Below are 17532 nucleotides of genomic sequence, written 5' to 3' on the forward strand. Positions count from 1 at the left end.
AGTCGCAAAGCAACACCAGAATAATAAATAATTAAATAGAAAATATGGAAATAAGGAAATAAGAAAAAGAATGAGGTGCTTCCTCAAGTCTACTTTCATGAGCATTCAATTCAAAAGACAATTTTATTTCCAGTTAATAAAAAACAAGAGACACGGTTAATGTCATGGATAGTTTATCATTAATCTCGAATCAACATTCTGCTTGCATACACTTCATGATACATATATCAATAAATATCATTTCCAAACGGGCTTCATTTGACATAAAAATAATGAACTGTTTCATGAACTGTTCCAAAGACAGACATTCTGGACTTACTTTGGAGCAGAAATGTAGTTGTAAGTTGCATGCATTTAACTACGGAATGAGTAGATGATCACACACACACAACGCACACACAAACACTTGCACACATTCACACACACACACACACTTGCACACATTCACACACGCACTCACACGTGCACACACCATTTGCATTTAGTCTCTTTGCGTATTGCTTGAGTTTCATTGGTTCTTGCTATAATTCCTTCTCTAAATTGTATGTCAAGCACAATCTTCCCAGGCCTTCCACTGACACTTAAATAAACTGATCTTCTCTTAATAGTCAGTTCATGATTAAATATAAGCTGATACACATTGTGAGACTACAACATGCCTATACAAACTGTCAACACAAAATAGATGGAAGTGTCAAATATAAAACCTTCTGGTTTTAGGATAAAAAATAGCATGAATACATTGGAGTTTTAGAGCCTTTTAACCATCTTTTTTTTCAGTTTGCTCACTTTTAATTATAGCACACTAGTAACCAGTATCAGTAACATATAAGTAGGTGTTCCATGAATACAAAAAAATGGCAAATAATTAATAATAATAATAATAATAATAAACATGTACATTGCTTAAGTTGATAAATTAAGTGACTAAACCCAAAGACTGAGGCCAGTATTAATACAGATGAGTACATTATCTGAACCCAAACTGAGTCTCATACAAACACTGGCCTTGTTCTCTGACTACATTATAAGTGTGTATAACATATCTGCATCACACTTATAATATAAATTGGCCTCGTTCCCAGTTACTAGTGCAGTCTTGCAGGACCCCAAATGGACTTTCAGCAGAGAGAGTTGTTATGTCCTTCTTCCCTCTTCATTCCTTTGACCTCTCATTCCTTCACCTTCTCCTTCCCTCCCCTTTTAAGCCTTCTCCTTGAACCTCATCCAGAGCTGGCGGACATGCTTCCCAGCCTCCGAGCGAATGCAAGTGGAGAAGGAGCCGGTGCCGTGCCTGTTCACCTAGTGAGCATGGACAAGGGAGGGGGATAGAGTCACATCACACATAGAGGAAGTTGGGGAGGGGGGGGGGTTGCTGAGGGTGAAGGGTTAAAGCTGCAACAGGCTAAATGTAAATAGCTATTGACACAGACTTGTCGTTCTGTTGTCAATGCTGGGTCAATATGCAATAAACAGAATAGTATTGAGCTGAACAGTCCTGAACTTAATTGAGCTTAAGTCCAAGTGAAAAAAAAAAATTACAACAGAAACGTATGACTCCTTTCTCGCTTGGCTATACTATACTTTTTCACAGAGTTAATCAGATGAAATACTGTAATAGTATAGAAAACATAACGGGGGAGACTTAAGGTCTAAACACAAGAAAAATAAATAAAGACAATACTTCCTAGGACGATTATTTGGTCATCTACAGATTGTGAAACGGTCAGACGGCTGACTGTGAGGTGCATAGCCATCTGGCAACAGCCATTAGACTCTGGGCACCATTGGGTGACTTTGGTACACGTGTTAAAAGGAAGAGAGAGCACAGCACATTACTTATCTGCCAGCGAGCTCCTTCTTCAGACATGACTTGAAGGAAGTGAAGTGCTCCACAGCCTTGTAGCCCTGAGGCAGGGAAAAGGCAGCCATGCAGAGGGACATAGGAGAGAGAAAGAAAAGAGAGAGAGAGTGAGAGAGAGAGAGAGAGAGAGAGAGAGAGAGAGAGAGAGAAAGAAAGTGAAGCAGAGGTTAGTGGGGTATAAAGATGTGAAGCCAAGACTGTGAAGTCAGGCAAAACCTGGTCAGGTTGGAAAATACAAAAAAGGAACATTAGCAAGAAGGAAAATTTAGTAAGCCGTTCAAGCTGTTGATATGTACTGTGAACCCCTCCAGTAGAGTGTCCAGTAGAGTGCGGCACACTTATTGTTATTCATATTCTCCACTAGAGGGCAGTCAAGCTCTGGCCGCCGTCTGACACAGCGGCCTCTGTTAAAGTACCCCAGAGATTTCAGGGAGAAGGAGAGGAAGTGTGAAGGGGAAAATGGTCCCTAATAATCTAGCCCATCAACACACACTCTTACATTTGTCTTCATTTATTCTATCCCACATCCATGTACAAACAATGTGCTGTGTACTGTACTGAAGAATGTATTCCCTCACAAAAAAAAACACACAACCACCATATTCTTTTAAGGCGAACGTAAACTAAACATTTATAGCTCTCCCTTTGTTACCCGTGATCCACGGTGTAGACGGTCCTTCATTATGCCGATAAACTCTTTGTAGCTCAGCTGGTCGTCATGGTCCACATCAAAGATCTTAAAGATGGTGTGGACCAAGTGCCGGGTCAGCTTCAGTCCTGTCGCCACATACACCGCCCTGGCAAACTCATCTGTGTAGCGCGAGAGATGAACAGACAGACAGCCGCAGCTGGAGTAGATCTGTAACTCCTGACCTGCGCAGTTTCTGTCTTAAAGGATATGTATTGTGACAGCATGTAATGTGCAGCAATAACGAACAATGGCTGGTGCTAAGGTGGGGACGGACCTTGGCCAATAGAGCGGCTGGCAAAGTTGTACATCTGCATTGCGATAGTGAAATCCTCTAGGTTGTTCAGGAACTGGAAGAATGACCTGAACTCGTCAAAGGTGATTCCCTGAGTAGAATAGATAAAGCGAGAGAGACAGAGAGAGGGATGTAAGAGAGAGAGAGAAAGAAAGAGAAATAATGAGGGAGGGGGGAGAAAACATACAGACATTTACCAGACGATAGAAAAATGACACACACTCCCTGGCATGCCATCAGACAAGCATCCCTTTGCATACATGCGTGTGTGAGCGTGCGCCTGTGTGTTGGCCCGTGTGCACAACCCTTGAAACGAAAAAACCAAAATACAAGATAAAACAGGCGTGACTCAAGCTAGAGTGGCCAATCTACTGGCTGTGTTTGACGCCCTTTTCCAGAACATTCAGGCCATGCGTGTTCCCCCCCTTCCATCATAACAGACGACAACCCAGGAGCACACAGCTATTTCTCTTCTCCCCTCCGCCTCACCTTAATCTCCAGGCCCAGCTGCATGACGTACGAACATGACAGAACAGAACAGAAGTGAAACAAATAAATAAACAGAAACACAAAAACAGAAAGCCACAAAGGAATCAGGGGACGTGCCCTGGATACGGCGTGCAATGACATCAATGACGACGGCGGCGACAGAGCCCCTTTGTGGGAGACGGGGTAATGTGTTCTCAGCTTTCAGATGGTGAGGATAGGGATGCTTCAATGCACTTGTGGAGACCACGTCTGTAACGACAGAGGGCTCCATTTATATACGTAGTTGGCTATTTATTCTAAGGGGCGAGGGGGTGCTCTGTCTCCGCTCTATACATCTATCTGTTCTTTTGAAAGAGAAGCACAGGTAGGGCTACACACACAGGCACTGGAGGACCCATGAATGCCTCCACAACAATCAGCCAATCAGTGACCCTAAGCGCTGCCAGCGGAGGCCTGGGAGTTGATGGATGGCAAAAGAAGTCTTACATCTCTCTGTCGCAGCAGAGAGACTTTTGAAAGCTCTTTTTGTATTTCAAGGGGTCCATTCTGTGACCCAAAATATTGTGGTGCATTATTTTAATCAGCCATGATGGCTGTCATATATTTTGTAATATATTACCATGAAAAAGGTGCCATTTGGTTTTGTTTTTTAAAAACCCTGTTCAATTTCAAGTGTTCAAACTGACCAGCTATTTTTCAGTTTCTTCATTACTTTATGTCACTAGGGACACTGTTTTCATGAAGTTGATGTCATACACAGCCCATGGCTCTCTGATACTGAGCATGTTTCCCCTAACTGACCTCAGATAAGGGTTATCAGACTGCAGCCAGCTGTGGACAGGAACAGGCCCTGATGTGTGGTCAGGGTCATTCAGTCCACAGTCAGCCACTCCAGCTCTTTCAGAATGCATTTTAAAACTTACAGGTTGCAACATACTCTCAAAATGTTTTAATAAAATAAAATACAAAACGATATTTGACTAAAAAAGTAGGCTGACTATATAACCCTATATATTACACTATATATTAACAAATGTAAAACAAATTTTATAACACAAAAAAATCTGATATTGCCTTTATCACATTTACTACAACCTGTGTCATGTCCTAGCCTTGAAATGGCCCTCTCATGCTGAGGCTAGGAGCGTGCTCCACCTTTAGCAGGAGTGAGCCAAGCCTGTAAAGACTGAGTGCAGCGCCCCCTTTGTGTGCTCTACCTGCTCAGAGGTGTTAACAGGAGAGGAAGTGTTTAAGCTCTCTACCTGCTGTAGCTCAAGAGAGATAACACGTGTAATGATGGGTAAAATGCTTCGGACAAACAACAGTTAGATGGACGGGTGTTTGTGTGTGCATTTGGGGATGGTGGGGGGGGCACTACAAAGAACACATACTCTTCCACTCACACACAAATACTGCTAAGGGCATGTTCAAGCTAGTGACCGTTCTATTAAAAATGTATCCTGACACACAGACACAGACACAGACACACACAGACAGACACACACACACAGACACACAGACACAGACACACACACACACACACACACACACACACACACACACACATGAACCCGATCCCTCCAGGGCAAACAGGAGAGGGGAGCCCTGACACAGGGCCTGGTCCTAAAGGGGTGCAGTGAGGCGTGCTGCCCATCTCCGCTGGGACTTTTCCAGCCACCCCTGGAGCGCTCCACTGCAAGGCCAGACTTTCAGAGCCGTGCAAAGTGCTCAGAGGAATGTTACCTTTGTCTTTTCTTTTCTTACTCGCTCTCAAAAGGAGAGGCCTGAACCCAATGAGTCCACTGTGTTTTGAGAGGTTACATGGAAAGGAACACCATTGGAGAACTAGAGGACCTGTCACTAAGGTTTCTGAAGGTTGTGTGAACCTTCCAATATTCCAACACTCCAATACGTATTAAAGACATGCTTTATTGGATCCTGGGGGAGGACATTTTCTGAGCTACAAGTTTTGTCCTCAGAAACACATGCTCAATTATGGTTATTTTGGAGCACAAGAGAGTTTTTACTTTATACTGGTTTTGATCTTGAATGGTTCGGTCTGGAACAGTGACTCTCAAATCTATTTGACATCCAACAAAAGTTCCTCTCTGTTGGAGCAAAGAGGATGCACTTGTGTGGAGTGGAACTACATGCTATCAGAGACACAAAGACAACTAAACAAAGCACATATTTGACGATGAAAAGCTGAAGGAACTGTCCTGATATGTAACTGACTGGACCTAACATAGAGCACCACTGTGTTTAGGAACTGCCTGTTCAGGCGCAGTGAAGAAACAGTAAACAAAAACATCGAAAATGGATAAGGATTCAGACGGGCATTTCAGTGGCGACAAACCTCTTGTCTCTTTTTCCAAAGCATGAAAGTAGAAATGGCACACACAGGAAGGAAGACAGTTTCACTAACACCACAGTAACAAATAAGTAAGAACTTGCTTTCTTGATTGGCCACCAATTGTTACCATTTTATGCATACCAATCGCTAATGGCAATTTCAGCAAGAGAAAATAAAATGCTGAGATACACATGGAACGCAAACCTTACAAGTAGTATTTACACAGCCAAATCAACTTTACACACACCATTTGGGTCGAAGCCTGTGTTTGTGAGATCCTACTGATGGTGCAGATACTTTTGCAGAGGAAGGGTGCTGTGAGAATATCTGCACTTAATCGCCATGTAATGTGGACACCTCACTGAGACAGTTAATGTGTTTACTGAAAGACGAAGCTTTAGCCCACTCTAGGGAACGACAGGTCAACTCTCCACAGAAATAACCCCTAGAGCCACGCTTGTCCTCACTCTCTGTCACCCATCTTGTGATTCACACAAGACACTGGATAGTGTTTGTCTGTGTGCGTGTGTGTATGTGTGTGTGTGGGGGGTGGGGGGGTGGGTGGTGTTCAGGGGTCGAGTTTATTTGGTACAACAACTTGTCAATCCATCAGCGTGTCTCCCAGCACCCAGCCCATCCCCACCGGCTTGAGGAGCTGGGTGCCCGGAGGTGTGAGTCTGGCTGTAAGATTAGCCTGCTCCTTACAGAGCAAAGTGGCAGAGGCTACAGATTCACTATCTCCTGATGGGGCAGCAGTGCGTTCAGCTGTGGAGAGGGGCTCAGGTGAACACAAACAGCAGGGCTGCTAGGGTGGAGGATGGGTGGGGGGGGGGGGGGGGGGGGGCAGGAAGAGGAGGGAAAGAGAGGGAGGAGGTGTGTGTGGGTGTGTGTGGGTGTGTGTGGGTGTGTGGGTGGGGTGTTGCAAGGAGAGAAGAGGGGTTGGGGGAGGGCATGTAAGGTTGGGAAAGGTGACAGGAGATTAAAGGGGGCAAAGAAGTGTGTATTAGTAGGGTAGGCGGCCCCAGGAAATGAGTCACCGTGGTTGGGAGGCTCATGTGTCATGGTGAACAGAAAAGCAGTTTGTAGAGGGCTGTCATTTGCATGTAGTATGTGACTTTCAATGACTTCAAGGTGTGCATGTGAGTGTTTATCCAAAGGTCTATCTCTGTGTGCTTGTGTTCAGGTTCATGCTCTTATGTGTGTTTGTGTGTGTGTGTCTTTACGAGTATGTGTGTGTTAGTGTGCCTGCCGGTTGCTCGTACCTTCTCGTCAGGGATGGACTGGCGTACGTTGTCCAGGTAGCTACTGATGTTCTCTACGGTGGTGTAACGCAAAAGGATGCGGGCAAAGTCCTCCTCGCTGATGGTGGTCATGCCCTTTGAGTAGGTCAGGAACTCAATCTCCAGGACCTCTGTTTGCAGGTTATCCATGAACCTAGGGTGGGAGACGCACAGCCAGCAAGACAGATTTGTTAAGATGTGTGTGTGTGTGTGTGTGTGTGTGTGTGTTTTTGCGAATACATAGTGCATATGTGTGTGTAAACATGTCTTCCTAGAGAAACCTCAACCTTCCAAGAAAATCCCCTTTGACCTTGACTGCTGTATGTGTGCGTCTACTGTGTGTGGGCTTGTGTATCAGTGCTTGTGTGTGTGTGTGTGTGTGCTTTGTATGTCACTGAGTGCGAAGAACCATGTATTCATTTGCATACAAAATGTGTGATCATGATGATACCTGTAAAAGTCATCAAAGGTCAGCTCCGCCTTGCCCTTCTTCCCAAAGAAGTGCACCAGCAGCGTTGTGTCAATCATCATGCTCTCATCCACGCGCTGGGATTGGCCAGGCAGAGGAGGTGGGTGGGGCCAGAAAAGGGCATAGGAAGTGGGCGGGGGAGAGACAAAAAAAAAGATCAATGGAGCTCTGGACACGATAAGTGACTATCTTGGAGAGGGTGGGGCCATCGAGCCGAGGTGGCAGCCAGAGCACAAAGCCTCCAATCAAAACAGGCTGTCAATCAGTCAGCTTCACTTCAACCAGACGACCAGACCAAAGGAAAAAGCGTGTTCACAAGGGGCCTGAGAGCAATGCCTGAAACAATCTGCTGATCTTTATGCCATCGGAGGGAACTTTGTTGTTATCCCAGAAGATTTGGAACTATCCACATGGCGTGAAGATCAGGTGCTGTGTATACCATACAGACATCCGCTTTGAAGCAGCACACAGATACAGTCGCACACAGACATGCTGATCAAACACACCAAAGCTGGAAAGACACAGAGACGGAGACACGTACACAGACACATGAGGACGCACACGGGCACACACTCAAAGCCAGACCGAGACAAAGACACTTCACAGAGACACTTAAATGAGAAGCACACAGAAGCTCTTTGATGAGACACTTACACATCGCCACATTGCCATGCATTTCTGTGCAAACCCCAGACAGGTAAATCAAACGATGAGGAGCCCGAGACAGAAATGCACTGTATGTGAGCAGATTCCACCTTTTCCAGAAGTGACGGAATCTCAGATGTCTCTGAAACAGCTCAGTCGCTTTCTCTCACTCTTTCATTCACTTATTTTCTCTGTCTTTTTAATGACTTCAAGAACCTCCACCCATTATAGCTTGCTAACACTGTGCCCTCTCTTCACTGGAGACGGAAAGCTTATAAACAGCCTTTATACATAATGGAGAATCAGCTGATATCTGGGACATGGGTGCAGTTCCCTCTACCTTAACTGACTCCAGGTCAGTTCTTAAGTCAGTTCCTGCAAAGGCGTGTGAGGTAAGGCCAGTAAGCTGTTTGAGACGGTGGAGACAGAACCAGACAGATTTGGAACAATCTGGACATTTCTGAACAGTTTATGACTGAAAGAGATGGTGGTCAGTTTACTGGTCCAGAACGCAGCTTTTGGAAATGGCATGTTTACAGGACTGAGCGGTTCAGAAAAAGGTGTTTGGTTTTGATCTTCTCTCAAGCAAGGGTGCCGTAACAGCTAGGACAAAGAAAAGGTGTTACATACAAGTGATGGTTAGAGGCTCTCTCTCTAATCCCATCAGAATGAGGAAGCCTACCATGCCACAGGTGCGGTACAGATTCACACAATCAAAATAAAAGTCACAACAGCAACGACAACAGTAACAAGAATCACATCGCCCAGTCTCAGGCATTCTTTATGGACAAACGTGATCAGATCATTCAAGCCAGGTCTGTCCATCCATGCTGCCGCACGCTGGCTGGCTCTACCTCTAGTCTAAAGTCCTATCCGCAGGGAGGAAGACATGTCTCTCATGAGCGACGGAGGAAAAGAAGGGAGAGAAGATTATGAAGGACAGAAGGTGTATTTGTAATTGGACTGCACTAGATCTGACAGTGGGCTGCCTGTCGGACTGCAGACCACACATTATTTACAGAATGGAGGGAGATTTCTCAAGGGTGGGGACTTGGGTTGGAGAGCAACAAGTGACTGGCTGAGAGATGGCTGTTAAACAAGGGTCATAGTCCCATTGAGAACTTTCCATTTAGCCTACAACCATTTTTTTGTGGAGATATCAATCTGATAAAGTCAGGAACAGGAAAAAAGTAAGGTCTCTATGAAGCACAACCAGCACCACCTGAAGAGGAGGATATATTTGATACCATATGTCACCAACCCTTTCTCTTTATTGTTTACGCATACTTATTTATATATACATAACTGCATATATGTATGTCTCTTTCTCCCTGTAACTGTCTGTCTCTGTTTCCTGGATGACCGACGTCTCGTTCCGCACTGATTCCTGGAAGCTGACAGCTGTCGAGCCATGAGCTCACTGAGTGTTGACAGCACAATGGTTGCCATATCAACCGTGTATGAGTTGTCACCTGGAGGCGTACAGGGTTAAGGGGGTGTGGCTATGAGGCTGTCCGCTACTCTTTGATCTAACTGTGGAGGTAAAAAAACAGTGATTAAGAGGCCCATTAGTGATTATGGGCAGGAGGAAGCCTCTCTTCTTCGGTCCCTCTCTCTCTTCATCTCCCCTTCACTATGTCTCTTGCATCTCTACTTCCGCCGTCTCTCTCTTTTTCTCTCAGTCTATGGCTATCAGTCTTTTCAGACAGTCTTCAGACTTTTCTGTCTCTCTCTCTCTCCCTCTCTCTCTCTTTCTCTCTCTCTATTGTTTCTCTGACTAAGTCTCCTTTGCCCTGCTGACTCAGCGGAAGAGGGTGAACTAAGACAGATGAAGGACTGTCATTTTCCTGGGGCCTGGACAAACACGCTAGGCTATGCTAACAGGTTCTGTGTGATCTCCATGTGAGTGCACACCTCTGAATTACCCCTTGTGTTTGCGGAGGGCGAATGAAAGGGCCCATGCGTAAATACATGTCTGGGGTTAGTCTGGATTAGGCTAGGTGTTACTGAGGCTAAGGAGCAGCAATTAGACGGTTAGTTGGAGTGTTTAGAACAACCACGGGGAGGAGAAGAGGATGTGCGGTCTGCCGTCTGGGGTTTGTGTGCGAGTGTGTGTGTGTGTGTGTATGGAGAAGAGGATGTGCGCTCTGCCGTCTGGGGGTTTGTGTGTGAGTGTGTGTTTGCATTTGTGCGTGTGTGTACATGCTCGTGCCTAAGTGTATGGTCCGTGTAAAATATCCGTCCTAACAAACTTTCATGACTTGATATTTAAGGGGACAATGAAAAGTGGAGAGAGACATATTAATAAAGTGTGTGTGTGTGTGTGTGTGTGTGGGGGGTTGCGGGAAGGCAGCTTTAGGCTTTGTGATTTAGTCCGACAAACGTGAGCAGGCTACCAGGTGACCTTTGTCAACCGCAATGAACCCCTTAACGACAGAAAAGCACTGATGGCTGGCCAGTCACACACAAACAGACATAGAGTAGAGTGCAGAAGCACAGGGTGAACACAGCCCAACACCACACCACACTGGGACACTGCTACAGTACAATGGGGCTTAATGGTTTGCTTGTGGCGGTGCTATCAACCACGTTCTGAACTAGAAATGAAAGAGAAACAAAAACAAACTTACTGTCAAGGCACCACCTGGCCAACAGGTGAGTGAAATCATGATATGAGGAAGAGGATAGAAGTAGTGGGAGGTGATAAATACGGTCAATGGATGAACAGGAGAAAAGGAAAGAACAAACAAAGAGATGGAAAATAAATAAACACAATAAAGAGGAAGAAGAAGAGTAAGATGATGCAGTGACTGATAATCAAGGATGACCACTCGGAAAAGGTCTGTCAAATTCATGTGTTCAGACAAGAGTTAACACAGATATTTTTGTCCCCTTTTTAATATAAAGTAACATAGAATATGTGTTTGTGTTTCATATATGACCTACCTTGCACGTTCAAGGTCATTATAACATTTTAAAATTAAACGTATATGCAAGTTCTTTATCACAGATTTATCAAGCATGTATTGTACATGCCAAGTGTGTTTTTGACAGAATTTTTCCATATGGGTGATCCAGGACAACGATAATCAGAAGAGTACAATGGGAATCAAATGGACAGAAAATAAGAAAGACAAACACAAATGAACTACAAAACAAACTCAAAACTTGGGTGAGCGTCCGTGGACATTGGGAATCAAGTAGGAAGTATAAGGACTGAACCACAAAAAATCTACAAGACACACTTATAGCTGGGGAGGGTGCCTGCGGACATGGACGAGGACACGGATGGGGACAGAGGACAGGTATACCTCTGCCAGGTCAGAAAACAGAGCTTGACTTGCGCTGCGTCTCACCACGTCCCAATAGCTCCTGGGCGCAAACTCCTGACCCTCTTTTTTAAGCACCTGTGGAGGGGGCGTGACCAGAAGCACAGCCATTAGCGTTAGCTATAGCGCAGGAACACAAGAGACAAGAAGGATGAAAAAAAAAGAAAGCAAAAGATGTCTGGGCCTTTTCTCCCCTCTCTCACAAGACATCTTTTTCTTTCTATTACTTTTTTTCGTACTCTTTCACTTAGACTAGGATACAAACATCAAGTGTTCCCCCCTTTGTGTGCATGCACACACACATACACACACTTGACAGACATGTGTAAAGTAGGTAGTCTAATGGTAAGAAAGCCTATAATGGGGTAGATGTGTATCCATAGTGAACATGGTTGCTGTAGCCGGTGATTAGCATGTACAGAGTAGAACTCTAATGATGCCCAGTGGCACTGCGGGCCTGTGAAGAAAGGGCACAGCGCATGAGGGGCTGGATATAGCTCAGGGAGTGGGGATTTTCTCTCGCTCTTTACGACACCGTACATCACAGCATTAAAGGCCTTAAAGGGATTTTAATGAAACACAAGTCAGATATGAGTCGTGGGTTGAACTCATTCTGTATGTGTATGTGTGTGTGTGTGTGTGTGTGTGTGTGTGTGTGTTTGACTTCAAAGAGAGGGAGAACTCAGGTGGTAAAGGGAAAGATGTGGCTAACCCCCAGAGGGGTAGTTTGTAAATTAGTACAGGGGTGACATGATGATTTCACTCATCTTTTAACTTCATATAGGTAGGGAAACTAGAAAAAGGTACATACACACGTGCACTCACACTCAACCACACACACACGCACACACACACACACATACAATTTCCCTTTTCAATTATTTTAATATTTAATATTTTAATATGTAGTATTTATATAATCTCCTTCACAACACGAACAGACAGTCAAGGAAGCTATAATATCCTGGCAATCTGATATTTTCGTACTATGTGATTTACCTCTCCACAAAAAACACTGAGAGGAAAAAAAATTCAGCACCTTGACAAAATAGATCGATAGATAGATAGAGAGAGAGAGAAAAATAAAGAAAAAATTCAAGGAAAACACAGAGAGAGAGGCCAAATAAATAGATTTTCAGCTCCTGTTAGTAGACCACCAAAGGGCTCACCACCAAAGGGACTCCGCACATGAGTGTGTAACACTTTCATTTGCTTGTCAAAGGTGTGTATGTGTGTGTGTATGTGTGTGTGAGAGAGTGTGTGTGTGTGTGTGTGTGTGTGTGTGTGTGTGTGTGTGTGTGTGTGTGCGTGTGCGTGTGTGTGTGTGGGTGTGTGTGAGTGTGTGTGTGTGTGTGTGTGTGTGTGTATGAGTGTGTGTGTGCTCCTGACCCAGTGCTTGCTCAGCTATGCTTTTACTGGTGTGAGCCAGCTCAATAGAAAACACATTTGGCAGTACGCAGTGCATCCTCACTGAATACATCCACCCACAAATTCATTTACAAAATCAATTGATTGCATTTGAGGCCGGATTGAGTCAGATCAATTACAATAATCAGATTCCATCACATTTCATCGAACCTGTTTCCTTCTCCCTTGTTTCTTTTTGGGGGGGAAAAAACTGCAAAACTCCTCTAAACCTCCGTCATCCTTGATTTATCAGTTAGTCAGCCAGTCAGTCAATCAATCAATCAATCAATCAATCTACCAACCAATCAATCAAACCATCAATCATTCCTTCTTCCATCATTCGGGCAAACAGACAGAAGACACATCATGTCCTTGCAGAGGGTCTCTAAACAGGCTGAAACGGCCGGTGGGATACATACGCTGTTCACGGGGGCAACCTGATATCCATAGAGCTGCATAGTCTTACACACAGAGATGGGGAGGATGCAGAGGGGTCACGGCATGCGGGCACACACGGAGAGGAGGAAGAGGAGGAAGACAAGAAGGAAGAAAAGAAGAAAGAAAAGGATAGAGACATGTTAGAACACGCAAGGACAGAAGGCAGTGATTTTAGTTTCAGTACCAAAAAAATAAATAATAGAAACTACAAAACACAGCATAAGCTAACACACTAATGACATCACATTATGCTACTTAAGCTAACAATAACACTTCATTTTGCCAAACCTTCGAGAGACCACAATGTAAGGTGTAATATCACACAAGTGCTGAAGTGCTGAGGAGAGGTACGAAATATATAAGAGGCTCTAGCAGCTTAACATTTACAAGAATACTTCAGCTAAAGGACTGACACAACCAATCCATGAACATCACATCGCATCATGACATCTTTGGCTGATGGGGGTGTCACTTGTTGTTAGGTGTAATGGGGGATAAACCACTTCATAAATACATCTCTGCAGTCACCAATAGGCCACTGCAATGATTGATATATTTGTGAAAAATGTGGCATGACTGTTAGACTGTTAGACAGGACATGACAAGTGTGCTATTAAGAAAGTTTGCCCGCGACAATACAAATGTTGACATAATTGGAATGGTTGTGTCCAGCTCATATGGACTTGTTAAAAGTCACTGAATATTCCTAAACCCCCGCAGGGAGCCACAACCCCACCCCCCTCTTCGTCAGGTCAGATGTCACGCTACAGTGACCTAGAAAGACCCTCTAGTCAACTCAGCGAGCTAACTAACTGAGTTCATGTAAACCAATTAGGGGTCTTCCGCTGCCTATCTCTGTTTACTATCAGTTTGTTCTTGGCCCCGTAAGCAATGCAGTATTCTCAAAGCAATGCAGTCAATTCTCACCGCAATACCAAAAGCCTGGGAAGAAAAATAACATTTTGCACAATGGGGAGACAGTGTTATCTTGGACAGGTAGGTAGGACTGGCTCCACTTGACATCATTATTGAATATTAATAAAAAGGAATCTCTGTCCAAGCATGCCACTTTCCACGTATTGTGGCGATGTATTGTTCCTAGACCTTGTTCGCAGGCCCTTTTGCCGGCTAAAATAACAGCTATTCCACACTGATCGCTTACATTCAAAAGGGTTGCCATGACACCAACACAAACAATACATATCACTGAGCGACAAAGTGTCCATTTCCTGTTATTCTACCCTATGAGAAAAAAGAAAACAAGAACACCTACTTGGGTCTGAACTGGTTCAAACAACATTCCTCAGGTCTTGCCAGTGGTTAAAGAAAAAGAAGAGTGCCTCGATTTCAGAGCCTAATACCACCCACAACACACATATACACACACACACACACACACACAAACACACACTTCAAAAACCTCCCAAAAATCTCCACCGTCCTCTTTATCTCCTCATCAAATCCTCTTGTTTACACTGGTGTGCACGGGCTGCTTATGGGAAATGTCACCCATTCCCTCCGTCGCGAGGTGCAGAGCCATTCCAGCTTGGCCTCCGTCGGCTTTCTCAGCCTACACAGCACCTCACCCCAGTCTTCAAAGGACCGGGCACGGGAGAGTAAAAGCACCCCCCCCCCCCCCCCCCCCCTTCTAGTTCCTGACAAGGGCCTAGTGCAGAATAGGCAGGGACCGGAGTGAATCCCACAGCACTGGGGACCTCACAGAGAGGCTGACTCACATCCATCAGCTTGTTCGTGTCTGTGCTACGCTCCTCTGACACTGATACACCAGCGCGTGGACCCGCTCCAAAAACAACTCTGCAGGTTGATCAAGGATTTCAGAGAGAGCACAGCCATGTGGCAATGCTTTGGAAAACTTTCATGAATCCAATCAAGCAACACATTGAGAAGACTTGTTACAGTTGTGGAATAAGACAATATTCTTAAGCCCTAATAACTCCTACAAAATACTGTACATGGGAAAACAAAAAGGTATGATATAAAGACAACACTGTATCGCCCCCGCTGCTTTCAAACACACACACATTTGACATATTTTATAACAGGATATAGTCATCTATCTGTTTGGAACACAGCACAGCAGGTTTGAACAGGGTTGAACCTTTAACCATTCTGTGAGACACCATTAGAGATTCGCAGCACAGATTTCACCAGAGAACCCATATACATGCTAGATCAGACATCTCCTCTAGGCTGCTACAGGCTCTCTTGGGAGAACTAGTCAAAAATCCCTCTCGAAATGAATCTAGAGTACTTGTCCTTGGCGTGAGGTGGTGAGGGGTGAGGTACTGAGATAAAACACACACTAGCGAGGGGCCCCTGAAACAGGTTAAGATGACACATATATAAATTCTACCGTCTAGGTCATACATTATACAAGATAAAAAACCACCCCTACCCACTTTGGTCCTGTCATTTTCCCTCCCTCCATCCCCCCTCCCTCCCTCCCTCTGTCTTACCAGCTGTGCTGATTTTTCCACATCTCCCCTTCTTCCTTTCTTCTCATTCTTCTTGCGGAAGATTTCCTGTAGCTGCGAGGAATAAAACAGAAGAGCATAATAAATAAAAACACCCTTAAATATTTTTTGTATTTTCGACTCAAGGGTTGAATTGTTAGAAAGGTCGAAGTGTACACATCCCTTCTAAGTCACTTTCGCAAATAAAAATAAAAAGAGAGTGTCCCAATGTGTCACTGAATCTGCACTGTTCTACATCTAATTCCCTGCTACACTAAGATAGGTTATTTTATGCTAATATGATGTTTCCAAAACACCAGCTGGTGCTTGTGCACTTCAGAGGCCACATGGGGTCTGCTGACAGGTGAGATTTCCACATGACCTCAAAAGTGTGGAATAGGAGGGACAGACGACTATGACATGACCAGGACATCAGCATAACATGACTATGAGGTGCTTTCTTGGTGTATGTGTGGCCCAAATGGAGATGATATGACCCTGAGATGACCGTGAGGTAGTAAGGTTGTGGTGGCGTGTACGTGTGTTTGTGTGTTTGTGTGTGACCACAATGCTCACCACCAAGAACTCCCTCTTGTCAACCATCTGGTTCCCGTCAGCATCGAACATGTTGAAGGCAATCTTAAACCCAGCGTGGGGCTCTGTGGGAAAACCAGAGTGGTGTATTGTACGATCTGGCAGCCATGTGGATAGGCCCCCATCCACTCCACTACCACAGAGAGAGCAGATCACTGGACCTTCATGATCAGCAGACCTTCCGCTTGGTGGGCAGGTCTCTAACAATCATAACATGCCAGCAAAACCCCCCTTTTTTCCCACTCATTGACTTGTCTCCCTCATGTATATTTGTGTAAGAGAGCTCATTCTGACAAGCTCCATCCCATAAACAACACGATCTGATGTTCTCAGGCGTTTGAAGCCACTATCTTTTCCCCTGTGTGCTGTGTTGGCATGGATACGCCCGTATGGCGCACAGGTAGTGCCTGATATAACTCCTACGTATGTTGAGTGAAACCCTTCACTTTTTGATGCAGTAAATCCTCAGAGAGAGGGGGAGAGAATGAAAAGAAAAAGAATGAAAGAAAGAAAGAAAGAAAGAAAGAAAGAAAGAAAGAAAGAAAGAAAGAAAGAAAAAGGAAGAATCAAGAAAGTGAATCTGAGAACAGGGAGAGAAAAAACAGACAGGGCCAAATAAACAAGAAGAGCACACGACGATGAGAGATATAATAAAAACCAAAAAAAGAGAAAGAGTGTGAAGAGAGAAGTAAAGGGGGTGGTGGGGGCAGACTGCGAGAAAGGCATGCTGGCAGGAGGTGACAGTTTGCCTTAGCAGGGTCTGCAAACCTCGAGGCCTTTTAGTCTTCTGGGAGGCTGCCAACGCATTAGAGGGCATTTAGAGACTGAAGGGAACTCTGAGAGAGGCGAGGGGGGCGTTGTTGTTGGGTGAGTTTCTGGGTGGGCTTTGCCTGAGTTGGATCGCACTGTAAACTTTTTACCCTGCTGTAGTTCAGGCTTTCTTGGTGATTTGTGTTTAAAACAAGACCCAGATGAAGAGAAAAGAACAGCAAGACCGAAGGAGGGAGAGAGAGAGAGAGAGAGAGAGACAGACAGAAAGAGATGAAAAGGATAGAGGGTACTCACTTGTCAGAATGCAGAGCATAAAGAGATACTCGGTGTAAGCGATGATGCCTGCAGAGACAGAGGAGAGAAGAGGGGAAATCAAAGGGATCACATCCATTCTCGTAATGTACAGGTTACATTGCCACACTCTTCCTCTCCTCTG

The 17532-nt window shown here is 44.7% G+C and overlaps 1 protein-coding gene across 1 annotated transcript in view; it reads right to left on the reverse strand.

Moving 5' to 3' along the window:
• Positions 1-1839: 1839 nt before the first annotated feature.
• Positions 1840-17532, reverse strand: part of micu3a (mitochondrial calcium uptake family, member 3a) — a gene marked incomplete at both ends in the record, with an annotated part of 22993 nt that continues 7300 nt past the window's right edge. Inside the window, 10 exons of the mRNA XM_080836826.1 lie at positions 1840-1908; positions 2517-2674; positions 2830-2938; positions 6952-7123; positions 7421-7515; positions 11395-11490; positions 13239-13280; positions 15735-15806; positions 16308-16390; positions 17391-17438. Of these exons, the coding sequence (XP_080692952.1) occupies positions 1840-1908; positions 2517-2674; positions 2830-2938; positions 6952-7123; positions 7421-7515; positions 11395-11490; positions 13239-13280; positions 15735-15806; positions 16308-16390; positions 17391-17438 (944 nt within the window). The remainder of the gene's footprint in view (positions 1909-2516; positions 2675-2829; positions 2939-6951; positions 7124-7420; positions 7516-11394; positions 11491-13238; positions 13281-15734; positions 15807-16307; positions 16391-17390; positions 17439-17532) is intronic.

Source organism: Sprattus sprattus, assembly GCF_963457725.1.
Source record: "Sprattus sprattus genome assembly, chromosome: 4".
Taxonomy (NCBI): Eukaryota; Metazoa; Chordata; class Actinopteri; order Clupeiformes; family Clupeidae; genus Sprattus; species Sprattus sprattus.